The sequence below is a fragment of the Hemiscyllium ocellatum genome, chromosome 13 (genome assembly GCF_020745735.1).
Source record: "Hemiscyllium ocellatum isolate sHemOce1 chromosome 13, sHemOce1.pat.X.cur, whole genome shotgun sequence".
Lineage (NCBI taxonomy): Eukaryota > Metazoa > Chordata > Chondrichthyes > Orectolobiformes > Hemiscylliidae > Hemiscyllium > Hemiscyllium ocellatum.
Window position 1 is genome coordinate 31898943 of NC_083413.1, and position 23048 is coordinate 31921990.

At 39.7% G+C, this 23048-nt stretch overlaps 1 protein-coding gene across 1 annotated transcript in view; it reads right to left on the reverse strand.

Moving 5' to 3' along the window:
• Positions 1-749: 749 nt before the first annotated feature.
• LOC132821730 (mucin-2-like) overlaps positions 750-23048 on the reverse strand; it is an 88873-nt gene continuing 66574 nt past the window's right edge. Inside the window, exons 11-13 of the mRNA XM_060834439.1 lie at positions 11555-11680; positions 9886-10011; positions 750-844 (exon numbers count right to left, since the gene is read on the reverse strand). Coding sequence (XP_060690422.1) covers positions 750-844; positions 9886-10011; positions 11555-11680 — 347 coding nt within the window. The remainder of the gene's footprint in view (positions 845-9885; positions 10012-11554; positions 11681-23048) is intronic.

A 23048-nucleotide genomic window follows, 5' to 3' on the forward strand; every position in this document is an offset into this window, starting at 1 on the left:
CTACTGATGGATTCTGTCACCTTGTACACAACTGACTTTGAATTTGACAAACTCAACGGCACAACGACAGGGTTTAAGGTTGAGCCTACTTCTTATTTCATTCATTTGGAGCTCAAAATACTAAGTTTGGACCAATCTTCATTGACAGAGCGTTGGTATGTCCGGCATTGATTGAAATTCCATAATCCTCAATGGATGAGTCAACATGCAATTAAATATTTCTAGCATCACAAATGGAAATCTGTGCTGCGGGTGTGGAATTCATTTTGACAACGAGAGTAATGAAGCACCCATTTGTGTTTTTGAACGTTTCATTGCAAATTTATGTGATTTTTGAACATTCATCGATGTCTAAGGACACCTTTCCCATGCTTTCTCCCTTTGCTCCCTTGCTCTGAGGCCAGTCTTGCCAATCTACTACTCATGCTGACTGCACAGCCCGTGCAATCTCTTTTGTTAATATCCACTCTAAACTGACAACAATAGATTTCAAAGACATTCTATGAATTGTGAAATATGTGAGAAAGAAACTTCTTGAAATTATACATAATCTTAGTTATTCTGTCGTCATGAAGGAACATTCCTCACCAAGTTAAGTAATATGTGATGAGCATTAACAGCATGCCAATAAAGAACAAAGCACATTTATGAGCATAAATGGAGAAGTCCTTAGAATGTTTAAAAATACGTTATTTCACTGCACTTGGTGCCACCATACTGCCGTCAACCCGTCTAAAAAGCGCCGAAGTTTACAGCATTCGAACAAGACGCTGATAGTCTTGTAAGTCATAAGCTAACAGCTCACAATCGTAATAATTTGATGTACATTCCGCAAAATGCTCATCTAAAATCATTAACGGATTGATATGTATGTAATATTTGGATAACAATGTCCTACCATCACAATGTGAAGTGTTTGTTGCGTTGATGCTGTACCCAGGAAAGCAACTGCATGTGAAGCTTCCAATTGTATTATTGCAGACTTGTTCACAATTCGATGTGTTGGTTGCGCATTCATCTATATCTACAGAAAAAATTCCAATTTTTGATTATTCACTATGTTTGACATTTGACAGTGCCTTAGAAATTTACATCACATGATCTCATCAGTGTCTCAGGATTCTGTCATGTAAATATCTTGTGTGAACTGACAACAATACTTTCATAATCTGTCTAAATGAAATATGAACTATGGTTCTGCAAGCTGGACTCAGAATGTTCGAGAAAGTAGCCATGATATGACATGAACACCTGCAGATCTCCATTACATTTTCTCTCAAATATATCACATGACCGGTGCTCCGGTTTCCTCCCACAATCCAAAAATGTGCAGAATATGTGAATTGGCCATGCTAAGTTGCCCGCAGTGTGAGCTGAAGTGGCAAATGTAGCGAGGTGGGTCTGGGTGAATTGCGCTTCGGCAGCTCGGTGTCGGCGTGTTCGGCCAAAGGGCCTGTTTCCACACTGGAAGTAATCTAATCTAATCTAACCATGTGATGGTCATGCGACTGTATTAGTGGCATAACCTTTCACTTTCTGCATTCTCCCCTCACACCTACAAGGCTCCGACTACAAATTCGGATCAAAAATATGATTGGTTAATGGTGGGTCGATCGGCACAAAATGCCTAGCTTTTTGGTTTCAGCTTGATAATATTTGAAACTATCACCTACTGATGGATTCTGTCACCTTGTACACAACTGACTTTGAATTTGACAGAGTCAACGGCACAACGACAGGGTTTAAGGATGAGCCTACTTCTTATTTCATTCAGTTGGAGCTCAAAAGACTAAGTTTGGACCAATCTTCATTGACAGAGCATTGGTATGTCCTGCATTGCTTGAATTTCCATAATCCTCAATGGATGAGTAAACATGCAATTAAATATTTCTTGCATCACAAATAGAAATCTGTGCTGCGGGTGTGGAATTCATTTTGACAACGAGGGTAATGAAGCACCCATTTGTGTTGTTGAACGTTTCATTGCAAATTTATGTGATTTTTGAACATTCATCGATGTCTAAGGACACCTTTCCAATGCTTTCTCCCTTTGCTCCCTTCTAAAAAGCGCCGAAGTTTACATCATTCGAACAAGACGCTGATAGTCTTGAAAGTCATAAGCTAACAGCTCACAATCGAAACTATTGATGTACATTCCGCAAAATGCTAATCTTAAATCATTAACGGATTGATATGTATGTAATATTTGGATAACAATGTCCTACCATCACAATGTGAAGTGTTTGTTGCGTTGATGCTGTACCCAGGAAAGCAACTGCATGTGAAGTTTCCAATTGTATTATTGCAGACTTGCTCACAATTCGATGTGTTGGTTGCGCATTCATCTATATCTACAGAAAAAAGTCCAATTTTTGATTACTCACTATGTTTGACATTCGACAGTGCCTTAGAAATTTACATCACATGATCTCATCAGTGTCTCAGGATTCTGTCATGTAAATATCTTGTGTGAACTGACAACAATACTTTCATAATCTGTCTAAATGAAATATGAACTATGGTTCTGCAAGCTGGACTCAGAATGTTCGAGAAAGTAGCCATGATATGACATGAACACCTGCAGATCTCCATTACATTTTCTCTCAAATTTCTCACATGACCGGTGCTCCCGTTTCCTCCCACAATCCAAAAATGTGCAGGATAGATGAATTGGCCATGCTAAGTTGCCCGCAGTGTGAGCTGAAGTGGCAAATGTAGCGGGGTGGGTCTGGGTGAGTTGCGCTTCGGCAGCTCGGTGTCGGCGTGTTCGGCCAAACGGCCTGTTTCCACACTGGAAGGAATCTAATCTAATCTAACCATGTGATGGTCATGCGACTGTATTAGTGGCATAACCTTTCACTTTCTGCATTCTCCCCTCACACCTCCAAGGCTCCGACTACAAATTCGGCTCAAAAATATGATTGGTTAATGGTGGGTCGATCGGCACAAAATGCCTAGCTTTTTGGGTTCAGCTTGATAATATTTGAAACTATCACCTACTGATGGATTCTGTCACCTTGTACACAACTGACTTTGAATTTGACGAACTCAACGGCACAACGACAGGGTTTAAGGTTGAGCCTACTTCTTATTTCATTCACTTGGAGCTCAAAAGACTAAGTTTGGACCAATCTTCATTGACATAGCATTGGTATGTCCTGCATTGCTTGAAATTCCATAATCCTCAATGGATGAGTCAACATGCAATTAAATATTTCTAGCATCACAAATGGAAATCTGTGCTGCGGGTGTGGAATTCATTTTGACAACGAGGGTAATGAAGCACCCATTTGTGTTGTTGAACGTTTCATTGCAAATTTATGTGATTTTTGAACATTCATCGATGTCTAAGGACACCTTTCCAACGCTTTCGCCCTTTGCTCCCTTGCTCTGAGACCAGTCTTGCCAATCTACTACTCATGCTGACTGCACAGCCAGTGCAATCTCTTTTGTTAATATCCACTCTACACTGACAACAATAGATTTCAAAGACATTCTGTGAATTGTGAAATATGTGAGAAAGAAAATTCTTGAAATTATACATATTCTTAGTTATTCTGTCGTCATGAAGGAATATTCCTCACCAAGGTCAGTAATATGTGATGAGCATTAACAGCATGCCAATAAAGAACAAAGCACATTTATGAGCATTAATGGAGAAGTCCTTAGAATGTTTAAGAATACGTTATTTCACTGCACTTGGTGCCACCATACTGCCGTCAACCCGTCTAAAAAGCGCCGAAGTTTACAGCATTCGAACAAGACGCTGATAGTCTTGTAAGTCATAAGCTAACAGCTCACAATCGAAACGACTGGATGTACATTCCGCAAAATGCTAATCTAAAATCATTAACGGATTGATATGTATGTAATATTTGGATAACAATGTCCTACCATCACAATGTGAAGTGTTTGTTGCGTTGATGCTGTACCCAGGAAAGCAACTGCATGTGAAGCTTCCAATTGTATTATTGCAGACTTGTTCACAATTCGATGTGTTGGTTGCGCATTCATCTATATCTACAGAAAAAAGTCCAATTTTTGATTACTCACTATGTTTGACATTCGACAGTGCCTTAGAAATTTACATCACATGATCTCATCAGTGTCTCAGGATTCTGTCAGGTAAATATCTTGTGTGAACTGACAACAATACTTTCATAATCTGTCTAAATGAAATATGAACTATGGTTCTGCAAGCTGGACTCAGAAAGTTCGAGAAAGTAGCCATGATATGACATGAACATCTGCAGATCTCCATTACATTTTCTCTCAAATTTCTCACATGACCGGTGCTCCGGTCTCCTCCCACAATCCAAAAATGTGCAGGATAGATGAATTGGCCATGCTAAGTTGCCCGCAGTGTGAGCTGAAGTGGCAAATGTAGCGGGGTGGGTCTGGGTGAGTTGCGCTTCGGCAGCTCGGTGTCGGCGTGTTCGGCCAAAGGGCCTGTTTCCACACTGGAAGTAATCTAATCTAATCTAACCATGTGATGGTCATGCGACTGTATTAGTGGAATAACCTTTCACTTTCTGCATTCTCCCCTCACACCTACAAGGCTCCGACTACAAATTCGGCTCAACAATATGATTGGTTAATGGTGGGTCGATCGGCACAAAATGCCTAGCTTTTTGGGTTCAGCTTGATCATATTTGAAACTATCACCTACTGATGGATTCTGTCACCTTGTACACAACTGACTTTGAATTTGACGAAATCAACGGCACAACGACAGGGTTTAATGTTGAGCCTACTTCTTATTTCATTCAGTTGGAGCTCAAAAGGCGAAGTTTGGACCAATCTTCATTGACATAGCATTGGTATGTCCTGCATTGCTTGAAATTCCATAATCCTCAATGGATGAGTAAACATGCAATTAAATATTTCTAGCATCACAAATGGAAATCTGTGCTGCGGGTGTGGAATTCATTTTGACAACGAGGGTAATGAAGCACCCATTTGTGTTGTTGAACGTTTCATTGCAAATTTTTGTGATTTTTGAACATTCATCGATGTCTAAGGACACCTTTCCAATGCTTTCTCCCTTTGCTCCCTTGCTCTGAGACCAGTCTTGCCAATCTACTACTCATGCTGACTGCACAGCCCGTGCAATCTCTTTTGTTAATATCCACTCTAAACTGACAACAATAGATTTCAAATACATTCTGTGAATTGTGAAATATGTCAGAAAGCAACTTCTGGAAATTACACATAATCTTAGTTATTCTGTCGTCATGAAGGAATATTCCTCACCAAGTTAAGTAATATGTGATGAGCATTAACAGCATGCCAATAAAGAACAAAGCACATTTATGAGCATTAATGGAGAAGTCCTTAGAATGTTTAAGAATACGTTATTTCACTGCACTTGGTGCCACCATACTGCCGTCAACCCGTCTAAAAAGCGACGAAGTTTACAGCATTCGAACAAGACGCTGATAGTCTTGTAAGTCATAAGCTAACAGCTCACAATCGAAACGATTGGATGTACATTCCGCAAAATGCTAATCTAAAATCATTAACGGATTGATATGTATGTAATATTTGGATAACAATGTCCTACCATCACAATGTGAAGTGTTTGTTGCGTTGATGCTGTACCCAGGAAAGCAACTGCATGTGAAGCTTCCAATTGTATTATTGCAGACTTGCTCACAATTCGATGTGTTGGTTGCGCATTCATCTATATCTACAGAAAAAAGTCCAATTTTTGATTACTCACTATGTTTGACATTCGACAGTGCCTTAGAAATTTACATCACATGATCTCATCAGTGTCTCAGGATTCTGTCATGTAAATAACTTGTGTGAACTGACAACAATACTTTCATAATCTGTCTAAATGAAATATGAACTATGGTTCTGCAAGCTGGACTCAGAAAGTTCGAGAAAGTAGCCATGATATGACATGAACATCTGCAGATCTCCATTACATTTTCTCTCAAATATATCACATGACCGGTGCTCCGGTTTCCTCCCACAATCCAAAAATGTGCAGGATAGATGAATTGGCCATGCTAAGTTGCCCGCAGTGTGAGCTGAAGTGGCAAATGTAGCGGGGTGGGTCTGGGTGAGTTGCGCTTCGGCAGCTCGGTTTCGGCGTGTTCGGCCAAACGGCCTGTTTCCACACTGGAAGGAATCTAATCTAATCTAACCATGTGTTGGTCATGCGACTGTATTAGTGGCATAACCTTTCACTTTCTGCATTCTCCCCTCACACCTACAAGGCTCCGACTACAAATTCGCCTCAAAAATATGATTGGTTAATGGTGGGTCGATCGGCCCAAAATGCCTAGCTTTTTGGTTTCAGCTTGATCATATTTGAAACTATCACCTACTGATGGATTCTGTCACCTTGTACACAACTGACTTTGAATTTGACAAACTCAACGGCACAACGACAGGGTTTAAGGTTGAGCCTACTTCCTATTTCATTCATTTGGAGCTCAAAATACTAAGTTTGGACCAATCTTCATTGACAGAGCGTTGGTATGTCCGGCATTGATTGAAATTCCATAGTCCTCAATGGATGAGTCAACATGCAATTAAATATTTCTAGCATCACAAATGGAAATCTATGCTGCGGGTGTGGAATTCATTTTGACAACGAGAGTAATGAAGCACCCATTTGTGTTTTTGAACGTTTCATTGCAAATTTATGTGATTTTTGAACATTCATCGATGTCTAAGGACACCTTTCCCATGCTTTCTCCCTTTGCTCCCTTGCTCTGAGGCCAGTCTTGCCAATCTACTACTCATGCTGACTGCACAGCCCGTGCAATCTCTTTTGTTAATATCCACTCTAAACTGACAACAATAGATTTCAAAGACATTCTATGAATTGTGAAATATGTGAGAAAGAAACTTCTTGAAATTATACATAATCTTAGTTATTCTGTCGTCATGAAGGAACATTCCTCACCAAGTTAAGTAATATGTGATAAGCATTAACAGCATGCCAATAAAGAACAAAGCACATTTATGAGCATAAATGGAGAAGTCCTTAGAATGTTTAAAAATACGTTATTTCACTGCACTTGGTGCCACCGTACTGCCGTCAACCCGTCTAAAAAGCGCCGAAGTTTACAGCATTCGAACAAGACGCTGATAGTCTTATAAGTCATAAGCTAACAGCTCACAATCGTAATAATTTGATGTACATTCCGCAAAATGCTAATCTAAAATCATTAACGGATTGATATGTATGTAATATTTGGATAACAATGTCCTACCATCACAATGTGAAGTGTTTGTTGCGTTGATGCTGTACCCAGGAAAGCAACTGCATGTGAAGCTTCCAATTGTATTATTGCAGACTTGTTCACAATTCGATGTGTTGGTTGCGCATTCATCTATATCTACAGAAAAAATTCCAATTTTTGATTATTCACTATGTTTGACATTTGACAGTGCCTTAGAAATTTACATCACATGATCTCATCAGTGTCTCAGGATTCTGTCATGTAAATATCTTGTGTGAACTGACAACAATACTTTCATAATCTGTCTAAATGAAATATGAACTGTGGTTCTGCAAGCTGGACTCAGAATGTTCGAGAAAGTAGCCATGATATGACATGAACACCTGCAGATCTCCATTACCTTTTCTCTCAAATATATCACATGACCGGTGCTCCGGTTTCCTCCCACAATCCAAAAATGTGCAGAATATGTGAATTGGCCATGCTAAGTTGCCCGCAGTGTGAGCTGAAGTGGCAAATGTAGCGAGGTGGGTCTGGGTGAATTGCGCTTCGGCAGCACGGTGTCGGCGTGTTCGGCCAAAGGGCCTGTTTCCACACTGGAAGTAATCTAATCTAATCTAACCATGTGATGGTCATGCGACTGTATTAGTGGCATAACCTTTCACTTTCTGCATTCTCCCCTCACACCTACAAGGCTCCGACTACAAATTCGGATCAAAAATATGATTGGTTAATGGTGGGTAGATCGGCACAAAATGCCTAGCTTTTTGGTTTCAGCTTGATAATATTTGAAACTATCACCTACTGATGGATTCTGTCACCTTGTACACAACTGACTTTGAATTTGACAGAGTCAACGGCACAACGACAGGGTTTAAGGTTGAGCCTACTTCTTATTTCATTCAGTTGGAGCTCAAAAGACTAAGTTTGGACCAATCTTCATTGACAGAGCATTGGTATGTCCTGCATTGCTTGAATTTCCATAATCCTCAATGGATGAGTAAACATGCAATTAAATATTTCTTGCATCACAAATAGAAATCTGTGCTGCGGGTGTGGAATTCATTTTGACAACGAGGGTAATGAAGCACCCATTTGTGTTGTTGAACGTTTCATTGCAAATTTATGTGATTTTTGAACATTCATCGATGTCTAAGGACACCTTTCCAATGCTTTCTCCCTTTGCTCCCTTCTAAAAAGCGCCGAAGTTTACATCATTCGAACAAGACGCTGATAGTCTTGAAAGTCATAAGCTAACAGCTCACAATCGAAACTATTGATGTACATTCCGCAAAATGCTAATCTTAAATCATTAACGGATTGATATGTATGTAATATTTGGATAACAATGTCCTACCATCACAATGTGAAGTGTTTGTTGCGTTGATGCTGTACCCAGGAAAGCAACTGCATGTGAAGCTTCCAATTGTATTATTGCAGACTTGTTCACAATTCGCTGTGTTGGTTGCGCATTCATCTATATCTACAGAAAAAATTCCAATTTTTGATTATTCACTATGTTTGACATTTGACAGTGCCTTAGAAATTTACATCACATGATCTCATCAGTGTCTCAGGATTCTGTCATGTAAATATCTTGTGTGAACTGACAACAATACTTTCATAATCTGTCTAAATGAAATATGAACTATGGTCTGCAAGCTGGACTCAGAATGTTCGAGAAAGTAGCCATGATATGACATGAACACCTGCAGATCTTCATTACCTTTTCTCTCAAATATATCACATGACCGGTGCTCCAGTTTCCTCCCACAATCCAAAAATGTGCAGGATAGATGAATTGGCCATGCTAAGTTGCCCGCAGTGTGAGCTGAAGTGGCAAATGTAGCGAGGTGGGTCTGGGTGAATTGCGCTTCGGCAGCTCGGTGTCGGCGTGTTTGGCCAAAGGGCCTGTTTCCACACTGGAAGTAATCTAATCTAATCTAACCATGTGATGGTCATGCGACTGTATTAGTGGCATAACCTTTCACTTTCTGCATTCTCCCCTCACACCTACAAGGCTCCGACTACAAATTCGGATCAAAAATATGATTGGTTAATGGTGGGTAGATCGGCACAAAATGCCTAGCTTTTTGGGTTCAGCTTGATAATATTTGAAACTATCACCTACTGATGGATTCTGTCACCTTGTACACAACTGACTTTGAATTTGACAAAGTCAACGGCACAACGACAGGGTTTAAGGTTGAGCCTACTTCTTATTTCATTCAGTTGGAGCTCAAAAGACTAAGTTTGGACCAATCTTCATTGACAGAGCATTGGTCTGTCCTGCATTGCTTGAATTTCCATAATCCTCAATGGATGAGTAAACATGCAATTAAATATTTCTAGCATCACAAATAGAAATCTGTGCTGCGGGTGTGGAATTCATTTTGACAACGAGGGTAATGAAGCACCCATTTGTGTTGTTGAACGTTTCATTGCAAATGTTTGTGATTTTTGAACATTCATCGATGTCTAAGGACACCTTTCCAATGCTTTCTCCCTTTGCTCCCTTCTAAAAAGCGCCGAAGTTTACATCATTCGAACAAGACGCTGATAGTCTTGGAAGTCATAAGCTAACAGCTCACAATCGAAACTATTGATGTACATTCCGCAAAATGCTAATCTTAAATCATTAACGGATTGATATGTATGTAATATTTGGATAACAATGTCCTACCATCACAATGTGAAGTGTTTGTTGCGTTGATGCTGTACCCAGGAAAGCAACTGCATGTGAAGCTTCCAATTGTATTATTGCAGACTTGTTCACAATTCGATGTGTTGGTTGCGCATTCATCTATATCTACAGAAAAAATTCCAATTTTTGATTATTCACTATGTTTGACATTTGACAGTGCCTTAGAAATTTACATCACATGATCTCATCAGTGTCTCAGGATTCTGTCATGTAAATATCTTGTGTGAACTGACAACAATACTTTCATAATCTGTCTAAATGAAATATGAACTATGGTTCTGCAAGCTGGACTCAGAATGTTCGAGAAAGTAGCCATGATATGACATGAACACCTGCAGATCTCCATTACCTTTTCTCTCAAATATATCACGTGACCGGTGCTCCAGTTTCCTCCCACAATCCAAAAATGTGCAGGATAGATGAATTGGCCATGCTAAGTTTCCCGCAGTGTGAGCTGAAGTGGCAAATGTAGCGGGGTGGGTCTGGGTGAGTTGCGCTTCGGCAGCTCGGTGTCGGCGTGTTTAGCCAAAGGGCCTGTTTCCACACTGGAAGTAATCTAATCTAATCCAACCATGTGATGGTCATGCGACTGTATTAGTGGAATAACCTTTCACTTTCTGCATTCTCCCCTCACACCTACAAGGCTCCGACTACAAATTCGCCTCAAAAATATGATTGGTTAATGGTGGGTCGATCGGCACAAAATGCCTAGCTTTTTGGGTTCAGCTTGATAATATTTGAAACTATCACCTGCTGATGGATTCTGTCACCTTGTACACAACTGACTTTGAATTTGACGAACTCAACGGCACAACGACAGGGTTTAAGGTTGAGCCTACTTCTTATTTCATTCAGTTGGAGCTCAAAAGACTAAGTTTGGACCAATCTTCATTGACAGAGCGTTGGTGTGTCCTGCATTGCTTGAAATTCCAAAATCCTCAATGGATTAGTAAACAAGCATTTAAATATTTCTAGCATCACAAATGGAAATCTGCGCTGCGGGTGTGGAATTCATTTTGACAATGATGGGTATGAAGCACCCATTTGTGTTGTTGAACGTTTCATTGCAAATTTATGTGATTTTTGAACATTCATCGATGTCTAAGGACACCTTTCCAATGCTTTCTCCCTTTGCTCCCTTGCTCTGAGACCAGTCTTGCCAATCTACTACTCATGCTGACTGCACAGCCCGTGCAATCTGTTTTGTTAATATCCACTCTAAACTGGCAACAAAAGATTTCAAAGTCATTTTATGAATTGTGAAATATATGAGAAAGAAACTTCTTGAACATGCACATAATCTTGGTTATTCTGTCCTCATGAAGGAATATACCTCACCAAGTCCAGAAATCTGTGATGAGCATTAACAGCATGCCAACAGAGAACAAATCAGACTTATGAGCATAAATGGAGAAGTCCTTAGAATGTTTAAGAATATGTTGCTTCACCGCACTTGGTGCCACCATACTGCCATCAACCTGTCTGCAAAGCGCCGAAGTGTACAGCATTGGGACAAGACGCTGATTGTCTTGTAAGTCATAAGTTAACAGCTCACAATCAAAACTATTTAATGTACATTCTGCAAAGTGCTTATCTTAAATCATTCACAGATTGACATGTATGTAATATTTGGATAACAATGTCCTACCATCACAATGTGAAGTGTTTGTTACGTTGATGCTGTACCCAGGAAAGCAACTGCATGTGAAGCTTCCAATTGTATTAGTACAGACTTGTTCACAATTTGATGTGTTGGTTGCGCATTCATCTACATCTATGGAAAAAAAATTGTAATATTTGTTTAATCGCGTTGTTTGACATTAGACCAAACCTTTAAATATATATCATATGATCTCATCACTATCTCAGGACACTGTCGTGTAAACATCTTCTGTAAACTGACAACAGTACATTTTACGATCTCTCTAAATGAACCATGAACTCTGGTTCCACAAGTTTGACCCAGAATTTTAGAGAAATTAGGTATGATTGTGCATGAACACCTGCATATCACCATTACCTTTTCTCTCAAATATATCACATGACCATATGGCGCCATGCAACTTTATTCGTGGCATAACCATTCACTTTCTACACTCCCCCCCACCCCCACATCTAAAAGGCACCGACTGCAATTACTGCTCAACAGTAAGATTGGTTAATGGCTGGTCATTGTGCTTTTTTTGGTCCAAGTCGACAATCTGTGAAACCATCACATACTGATGAATACTTTCACCTTGTCCACACTGACGCTGAATGTTGACAAACTCAACTGCGCAGCGACAGGTTTAAGTTTGAATCTCCTGGTTATTTCACTCAGATGGAGCTCAAAAGACTTGGCTTCAACCAATCTCGATTGACAGAGCGATGGTGTTTCCTGCTTTGTTTGTAATTTCAAAATCATCAATGGCTGAGTACATATGCAATTTAACATCTCTAGCATCACAAACAGAAATGTGTCTTGTGCGTGCAGTAATCATTTCAGCAACAACCTATTTGTGTTATTGAAGATTTCATCGCAATATTATGTGATTGTTGCACAATCACCAATGTCTAAGGAAACTTCTCTGAAGCTTCCTCCCTTTGCTCCGTTACCATGAGGCCGGTCTTGCCAATCTATTAATCATGCTGACTACACGGTTAGTGCAATCTGTTTTGCTAATGCCCACTGTCAACTGACAACAATAGAATGCAAAGCCATTTGGTAAATTATGAAATATGTTTTCCTCTGTTTTAAAAGAAATCCTGTTGAAAGTACACACGAACTTGGTTACTGTGTCCTCATTAAGTAACTAAATTTCTCACCAAGCTAAGTGATATGTCATGAACATTAACAGCACGACGATAACAAACAATACAGACTTATGAGCATAGACATAGAGGTCCTCAGAATGATTAAGAATACAATGTTTCACTGCCATCACACAGCCATCAACCTGTCCACAAAGCACAAAAGTGTCATGCATTGTAGTAAGATGCTGATTATCTTGTCAGTCATATGCAAGTCACAGTTGAAACTGTTTGATGTACAATTGACAAAGTGTTAATCTTAAACAATTAATAGCATAATATGCATATAATATGTGTACAAAACTATCTGACCATCACAACGTGAAGTGTTTGTTGCGTTGATGCTGTACCCAGGAAAGCAGCTGCATGTGAAGTTTCCAATTGTATTATTGCAGACTTGTTCACAACTCAATGTGCTGGTTGCACATTCATCTATATCTACAGAAAAAGGTCCAATTTTTGATTACTGACTTTTTTTGACATTCGACAGTGCCTTGGAAATTTACATCACACGATCTCACCAGTTTCTCAGGAGTCTGTCATGTAAACACATTCTCTAATCTGACAACAATACTTTTATGATCTCTCTAAATGAGATAAAAACTATGGTTCTTCAAGCTTGACTCAGAATGTTAGAAAACGTAGCTGTGATTGGACATGTAAACCTGCATAACTGCATTCCTTCACTCACAAATATATCACATGACCATGTGATGCCATGCGACTGTATTAGTGGCATAACCATTCACTTTCTGCACTCCCCCCTCACACCTACAAGGCTCCGACTACAATTTCTGCTCTAACCAAAGATTGGTTAATGTTGAATCCATGAGAACAAAATGCAAATTTTTTTTGGTCCAAGTCAAAAATCTTTGAAACCATCTCCCATTGATGAATTTTTTCACCTTGTCCACCACTGACTCTGAATTTAAACAAACTCGACTGTACAGCAACAGGGTTTAAGATTAAAACTCCTTTTCATTTCATTCAGATGGAGTTCAAAAGACTTATCTTCAACCCATCTACATCGATAGAGTGTTGGTGTTCACTGCTTTGTTTGGAATTCCAAAATCATCAGTGGGTGAGAACATATGCAATTAAATAGTTCTAGGATCACAAATGGAAGCGTTCCTTCTGGGTGCAAAATCGATTTTGGCAACAATGTGGATGGAACACCCATTTGTGTTGTTGAAGATTTCAGTGCAATTTTATGTGATTTTTGAACATTCATCAATGTCTAAGGAAACCTTTCCAATGATTCCTCCCTTTGTTTCCTTGCCGTGAGCCCAGCTTTTCCAATCTATTAATCATGCTGACTATATAGCCAGTGCAATCTATTTTGTTAACATCCACTGTCAACTGACAATAGACTGCAAACACATTCTGTGAATTGTGAGATATGTTTTCCTCTGCTGTGATAAAGAATCCTGTTAAACATACACATGAAATTGGTTGTTGTGTCCTCAATAAGAAATAAAATTTCTCACCAAGTTAAAAGTTATCTGTCATGAGCATTAACAGCATGTTGATAAAGAACAAAACAGACTTATGAGCATAAATGGAGAATTCCTCAGGATGCATCATAATACATTTTTTCACCGCATTTGGTGCCATCATACCGCCATCAACCTGTCTACAAAGGGCCGAAGTGTCGTGTATTGTACTGAGATGCTGATTGTCTTGTTCGGCATGTTTACATGTCACAATTTAAACTATTTGATTTATGTTCCACATCGTGCTTATCTGAAATCATTAATAGCGTAATATGTATATATAATATGTATAGAAATATCCTAGTATCACAACATGGAGTGTTTGTTGCGTTGATGCTGTACCCAGGAAGGCAGCTGCATGTGAAGCTTCTAATTGTATTGGTGCAGACTTGTTCACAATTCGATGTATTGGTTGTGCATTCACTTATATGAGAAAAAAGTGATTACTCACTTTGTTTGACATTGGACTATACGTTGGAAAATACATCACATGATCTCATCACCACCTCAGGACTCTGTCATGTAAACATCTTCTGTAAACAGACAACAATATCTTTTTTGATCTCTCTAAATGAAACATAAACTAGGGTTCTTCAAGCTAGACTCAGAATTTTAGAGAAAGTAGCTGTGATGTGACATGAAGACCTGCGTAACTTTTTTGGTCGAAGTCAAAGTATTCTTTGAAACCATCACATACTGAAACTTCTTTCACCTTGTCCACATCTGATTCTGAATTTAGACAAACTCAAATGCACAGTGACAGGGTTTAAGTTTGAAACTGCTGGTTATCTCATTCAGATGGATCTCAAAAGACTTGGCTTCAACCAATGTACATTGAAAGAGCGTTGGTGTTTCCTGCTTTTTTTGGAATACCAAAATCATCAGTGGCTGAGCACACATGCAATTAAATATTTCTAGCATCACTAATGGAAGTATTTCTTGTGGGTGTGGAATTCATTCCAGCAACAATGTGGATGAAGCACCCATTTGTGTTGTTGAAGATTTCATCACAAAATTATGTGATTTTTGGACATTCATCAATGTCTATCGAAATATCTGCTATTCTTTTCCCCTCTGCTTCCTTGACATGAGATTTGATTTGATTTGATTTGATTCAGTGTCACATGTACAGGTTGATCATTGTAAGCAAGGACCTACAGACCATAGGGTGACAAAACACTTGGACCAGACTAAAGCATACAGGTCACACTGCACAAGATGTGCCTAACGCAAGATCAACAATAGCAAGAACAACATTATTAGAAATTAGAGATCCCATTTGTCAATCTAATGATGGCAGGGAAGAAGTTATTCTTGAATCTGCTGGTGCATGTGTTCAAGCTTCTATGTCATCTGCCTGATGGAAGAGATTGTAGGAGAGCTTTACTAGGATGACATTGGTCTTTGATAATGTTCCCAGCCTTTCTGTGGCAACAAGAGATGAAAATGGCCATGAATATTTGCATATGCCCATTTGCTTTCCTCACAAATATACCATATGGCCATTTGGTGATATGCCACTGTATTAGTGGCATTATCTCTGATTTTCTACATTTCCCCCTCTTATTTACCGTGCTCCTAATACAATGTGTGTTTAATAATAAGATTGGTTGGTGGCATGTTGATAGGCACAAAATATATCACTTTTGGTAATTTTTTAACCCATCACTGACTGATGAACTTTTCATCTTTAATAAAACTCATTCTGGTTTTAAACTGACTAAATTGCATAGTGACATGGTTTAATTTTGAAATAATTGTTTATTTCAGTCAGATGGAGCTTGAAACACCTTCCTCAAACCAATGTACATTTATAGGGCATCGGTGTTTCCTGCTTCGATTGTAATTCCAGAATCAACAGTGAATGAACAAACGTGTAATTAAGTATTTCCCAGCATCACAAAGGGAAATATTTGTTATGTTTGTGCTGAATCCATTTCAGCAACTATCTTGGTAAAGCTCCCATTTGAGTTTCTGCAGATTTGTTCACAACCTGACATACATATTGCAAATTCATCAGCATCTACAGTAAAATGTTCTATGCTTTCTCACTTACATTCCTTGATGTAAGATCAGTGTTGACAATCCATCTCACATCTTAATGTGCCTCTAATGCTCTGTGAATGTCTGATGTAAATTGACATCAAGTAACTTGCAAAAACTTGCCATTAAGTGTACAATTTGTTTTCCTTTGTTGTGAAGGGGTACTTTGTTGAAGTGGGCCGTGAATTTGATCAATGTGTCGTCACTAGCTTCCAATTCTTCTTCCCATGTCAAATGATATGTCATGAGCATGGATTAACAACATACTGAAAAAGTACAAAACAAATTTCCAAAAAGAAACTGAGAAGTCTTCAAGATGTATAAGAATAAATTCTTTATCACAATACTGCCATGAAATAGCCCACAAAGCAAAAAAGTACAGCATATTGTTGTGAGATGCTGACTATCTTGTTATTCATATACACTGAAGTCTCTGGTGAAGCTATTGGAAAAAATGTTCCGCAATTCAAAAATCATTAATAGCATAGTATCAGTAGAGAGAAGAATGACACAACTATCAGAAAGTGAACTGTTTGTTGCATTGATGTTATAGCCAGGAAGGCAACTGTATGTGAAGCTTCCAATTGTGTTTATGCAGCTTTCTTCACAATTTGATGCGTTGATTGCGCATTCATCGATATCTACAGAATAAAGTGCAATCTTTTAATGCTTTCTTTCTTTGATTTTAGGCCATGCATTGAAAATCCAGGTCAAATGATATCATCACTTGTTTTTAATTTTTCATGTAAACATCTTCTGTACTTTGACAACAATACCTTTTGTTATGCCTTTCCATTAAATATGAACTATGGTTTTTCAAGTCTGACTCAGATTCTTTGTGCCATTTGTAGGATTGAGCAAAAATCCCCATCATCAAACCTAACATCTAAGATAGTAAACAAAAGTCCTGAGCTTGGACTGCAATAAATACACACAGAGCCAGAATGATTTTAGTCTGGGGCTGTTGTTCAGCCTGGATTTCCAATTTCCACTTCTATTCTAGGAGAACAATCAACCAAACTTAACACTCTTGACTGAAATTAACTTTTACACTTCAGGCTACCCAGCATAAATAATACAGGGCCTTCACAGAGATATCAAACATTCAACTTCAATCAAAATCCATTCACACATACTCTTAACTATCAGGAAACTTCAGAAAGAAACAATGGACAACACAGATTTGAGAGGAGATAACAGGGCACAGAGTCTGTATAACTGCCAGCCCTGATCTTGCCTGGGAGAGAGCCTTTGTCAACAACAAGATTCTGCGGAAACAGTTTCCCACAGGTTTCCAGCCCGAACAAGCAGCTTTGCAACCAAGAACCACAGGGGCTGAACAGAGAAGCTAAATCAGAAGGCCAAACCCAGGGCATCATTGCAACAAAGGACATCCAAAATGGGGAAGCCAGCCAAGCGCTATCCAGAAAGTGAAAGAGTGTCCAGACACAAGCATCTTCTGACCCAATAGAATCGAGAGAAAAAGTTTCAACAGCCAGCTGTACTTCATAATTGCATTTTCCTCACTAGTAGGCTTAATCTCCCATGATCCCAAAGTTTCTGACCAAGCTAGCAGGGAAAGGAAGGTGGGTGGTGACAATGCATGGAACTCCAAGGTTAGGAAGCCTGATTAAAGTTTCTATGACTAAAACTGCTATTTCAGTTCTAATTATGTTTAAAGTGCTTAATTTATTAATGTATTTAATTCCTGTCCTCTGTATAACTGGTTGCGGTAATTTCACTGTTTATTGCTTTAACCTATATCTCTTATACTTATTTTTTGTATTTAAATAAACACAAAACCTGCCCACTGCTTTCTTCATTTCACATTCCGCAGTAAGTCTAGTGTCGAGAACCTAGGATCTAGGGGTGATTAGAACCACCCAAAATTAGCAAATTACTGATTGCTAGCCAGAAGATTACACCTTGGCCATGACTGACCATGAACAGCTGCACATGGTCTTTTGCTTTCTCCCCACATATATCATATGGCCATGTAGTGCCATGTGATCGTAATACTGAAGGCACTTTTGATTATCTACATTTCCCTCTCTTATCTACAATCCCCTGACTGCATTTTGGACTAAATGACAGGATTGGTTGATGGCTAGTTGAAACGTGCAAATTACATGGGCTTTTGATGCACGTTGGCAACTGTTTATCAACTACCGGTGACTTCTCTTTCCCTGTACACATTGTTTTCTGCTTTCATAAAAATCAAATGATCAAGGCCAGGGATCACTTTTGACAGAATTGGTTTCTTCATCATAAGGAGCTGTAAAGACTTGCCTTCCATCTACTTACATTTACAAGGTATTGGCAGCTCTTAATTCATATCATCAGTGGCTGAATATCTGTGCAATTAAAGATTTCCTTCCATCACAAAGGAAGGTGATTTTCATCTCAGTGTTGATTCCATGTTGGCAACTACATGGATGAAGTTCTCATTTGCAGATTTTTTCTCAGCCTGATATGTTAATTGTACATTTATCTATATCTGCAGAAAAATGTGCATTGTTTTCTCACTTATTTCTCTGAAGGTTAGACGCAGCTTGAAAACTTATCACACAGGTCGACTGCATCTCTAATGCTCTGTTAAAATCCTTTGAGAATTAACATCAGTAGTTTATCAAAAACTTCTCAGTAATTGCAAAATTTGCTTTCCTTTGCTGTGATAAAAAGTCATTGTGTCCTCACAGACACACAAGTTTTCTCCCCATGTTAAGAAATATGTCATAAGCATGAATTAATAGCATGCTGAAAAAGTACAAAATAGACTTCGAGTCAGTCATAGAGCTGTTTAACTTATAAACAGACCCTTCATTCTAACTTGTCCATGCCAACCAGATATCCTATATAAATCTATTCCCATTTGCCAGCACTTGGTCCATATCCCTCTAAAGCCTTCCTATGCATTCATCCATCAACATGCCCTTTAAATGTTATAATTTTGTATCAGCCTCCACCACTCTCTCTGGCAGATCATTACATACATGCAACACCCTCTGCATGAAAAAGTTGCCCGTTAGGTCCCTTTCTAAACTTTCCCCTCTCACTCTAAACTTACGCCCTCGATTTTGGAATCCCTCATCCTGGGGAAAAGATCTTGTCTTTTCACACTATCCATGTCCCTCATGATTTCATAAACCTCTATAAGGTCATCCGTCAGCCTCTGATGTTTCAAGAAAAATAGCTCCAGCTCATTCAGTCTCTCCCAAGAGCTCTAACTCTTGAACCTTGGCAACATCCTTGTAAATGTCTTTAGATTAGATTCCCTAAAGTGCCCACACCGACCCTCCGAAGAATAACCCACCCATACCCATTCCCCCTAACTCGACGGACAATTTAGAATATAAAATTCACCTGACCTGCACATCTTTGGATTGTGGGAGGAAACCCACACAGACATAGGGAGAATGTGCAAACTCCACACAGACAGTCGCCCAAGACTGGAATTGAACACAGGTCCCTGATGCTGTAAGGTAGCAGTGCCAACCACTGAGCCACCATGCCACCCCAACTCTTTCAAGTTTTATAACGTCCCTCTTATAACAGAGAGAACAAAATTGCATATACTGCAAAACTGATCTAACCAATGTCCAGTACAGCCACAACCTGACCTCCTAACTCATGTACTCAGAACACTAACCAATAAAGGCAAGCATAACAAATGCTTTCTTCACTCTCATAATTTCAAGGAACTATGATCTCTTTCTTCAGCACCACACTCCAGGACCTTACCATTATGTGTATGAGTCCTGCCCTGATTTGCCTTTCCAAAATGCAGCACCTCACATTTATCTAAATTAAACTCCATCTGCCATTCCTCAGTCCACTGGCCCACCTGATCACCATCCCATTGTATTCTGAGGTAACCTTCTTCGCTGTCCATTAACACCTCCAATTTTGATGTAATCTGCAAAGTTACTAATGACAACTCCTATGACCAGATCTAACTCACTTATATAAATGACAAAAAGTAGTAGACCCAGTACTGATCCTTGTGGAACACCACTGATCACAGGCTTCCAGTGTGAAAAGCAACCCACTGCAGCTACCCTCTGTGTTCTACCTTTGAGCCAGCTCTGTATCCAAATGGAGATCTCTCCCTGTATTCCATGAGATCTAACCTTGCTAACCAGTCTCCCATGCGGAACCTTGTCGAACATCTTACTGAAGTCCATACAGATCACGTCCATTGCTCAGTGCCATCAATCCTCTTTGTTACCTCTTCAAAAACCTCAATTAAGTTATGGTGTGGAAAGTCAGTGTTGGACTGGGGTGGGCAAAGTTAAAAATCACATAACACCAGGCTTATTTGGAAGCACTAGCTTTCAGAGCACTGCTTCTTCATCAAGTGGTTGACAACCAATTGATGAAGAAGTAGCGCTCCAAAAGCTAGTGTTCCCAAATAAACCTATTGGACTGTGACCTGCTGTTGTGTGTTTTTTAACTCAACCAAGTTTGTGAGACATGATTTCCCACGCACAAAGCCATGCTGACTATCCCTAATCAGTTCTTCTCTTTCCATATACATGTAAATCCTGTCCCTCAGGATTCCCTCCAACAATTTGCCCACTACTGGTTTACAGTTCCCTGGCTTTTCCTTACGAGACTTCTTAAATAGTGGTACCACATTAGCCAATCTCCAGTCTTCCAACACCTCACCTGTGGTTATTGATGATACAAATATCTCAGCAAGGGGTCCCACAAACGCTTCCCTAGCTTCCCACAGAGTTCTAGGTATGCCTGATCAGATCTCAGGAATTTATTCACCTTCATGAGTTTCAATACGTCCAGGATTGCATTTAAACTGGAAGGGGACTAAGCAACTGGCAGGGACATTTGCTAGAGATGCACGAGAGGATTTAAACTAGTAAGGTGGGAGGTGGGGGGGGGGGGGGGGGGGCACAGGGAGATAGTGAGGAAAGAACTCAATTTGAGATGGGTACAGCTGAGAACAGAAGCGAGTCAAACAGTCAGGACAGGCAGGGAGACGGTAGGATTAATAAATTGGACTGCCATTTATTTCAATGCAAGGGGCCTAACAGGGAAGGCAGATGAACTCAGGGCATGGATAGGAACATGCGAATGGGATATCATAGCAATTACAGAAACATGGCTTAGGGATGGGCAGGACTGGCAACTTAATGTTCCAGGATACAAATGCTACAGGAAAGACAGAAAGGGAAGCAAGAGAGGAGGGGGAGTGGTATTTTGGATAAGGGATAGCATTACAGCTGTAGTGAGGGAGGATGTTCCCGGAAATATATCCAGGGAAGATATTTGGGTGGAACTGAAAAATAAGAAAGGGATGATCACCTTATGGGGATTGTAGTATAGACCCCCCAATAGTCAGAGGCAACCAAACTTATAAGGAGGTCTCAGATATCTGTAAGAAAAATATGGGGGTTATGGTCTGGGATTTTAACTTTCCGAACATAGACTGGGACTGCCGTAGAGTTAAGGGTTTAGATGGAAAGGAATTTGTTAAGCGTATACAATAAAGTTTTCTGATTCAGTACGTGGATACAACTACTAGAGAAGGTGCAAAGCTTGACCTGCTCTTGGGAAATAAGGCAGGGCAGGTGACTGAGGTGTCAGTGGGGGAGCACTTTTGGGTCAGAAACCACAAATTCCATTAGATTTAAAATAGCGATGGAAAAGGATAGACCAGATCTAAAAGTTGAAGATCTAAATTGGAAAGGGGCAAATTTTGACAGTATTAGGCAAGAACTTTCGAAAGCTGATTGGGGGCAGATGTTCGCAAGTAAAGGGACATCTGGAAAATGGGAAGCCTTCAGAAATGAGATAACGAGAATCCAGAGAAAGTATATTCCTGTCAGGGTGAAAGGAAAGGCTGGTAGGTATAGGGAATGCTGGATGACTAAATAAATTGAGGGTTGGCTTAAGAAAAAGAAGGAAGCATATGTCAGGTATAGACAGGATGGATTGAGTGAATCCTTAGAAGAGTATAAAGGCAGTAGGAATTTACTTAAGAGGGCAAGCTGGAGGGGAAAAAGGAAACATGTGATAGCTTTGGCAAATAGAATTAAGGAGAATCCAATGGGTTTTTACAAATATTTTAAGGACAAAAGGGTAACTAGGGAGAGAATAGGGCCCCTCAAAGATCAGCAAGGCGGCCTTTGTGTGGAGCCACAGAAAATGGAGGAGATACTAAATGAGTATTTTGTATCAGTATTTACTGTAGAAAAGGATGTGGAAGATATAGAATGTAGGGAAATAGATGGTGACACCTTGAAAAATATCCACATTACAGAGGAGAAAGTGTTGAATGTCTTGAAACGCATAAAGGTGGATATATCCCCAGGACATGATCAGGTGTACCCGAGAACTCTGTGGGAAGCTAGAGAAGTGATTGCTGGGCCTCTTGCTGAGATATTTGTATCATCGATAATCACAGATGAGGTGCCGGAAGACTGGAGGTTGGCTAACGTGGTCCCACTGTTTAAGAAAGATGGTACGGACAAGCCAGGGAACTATAGACCAGTGAGCCTGACCTCAGTGGTGGGCAAGTTGTTGGAGGAAATCCTGAGGGACAGGATGTACATGTATTTGGAAAGGCAAATAACTGGTCGTGTCATTCCTTGGCTAGTTGGTGTTCATGGATGCGGATTGTTAGCTGTCTTCCTGTTTGTCCTATGTAGTGTTTTGTGCAGTCCTTGCATCCTTAGTAGCCACACACGCAGATGAAAAGCAACATGGGTTTGACTGGGTCAACACTACTATTATAGGATAAGCCAAACAGAGAACAGTCAGGAAATTCCTAGAGGCATGGCACTCATCCATTGATTC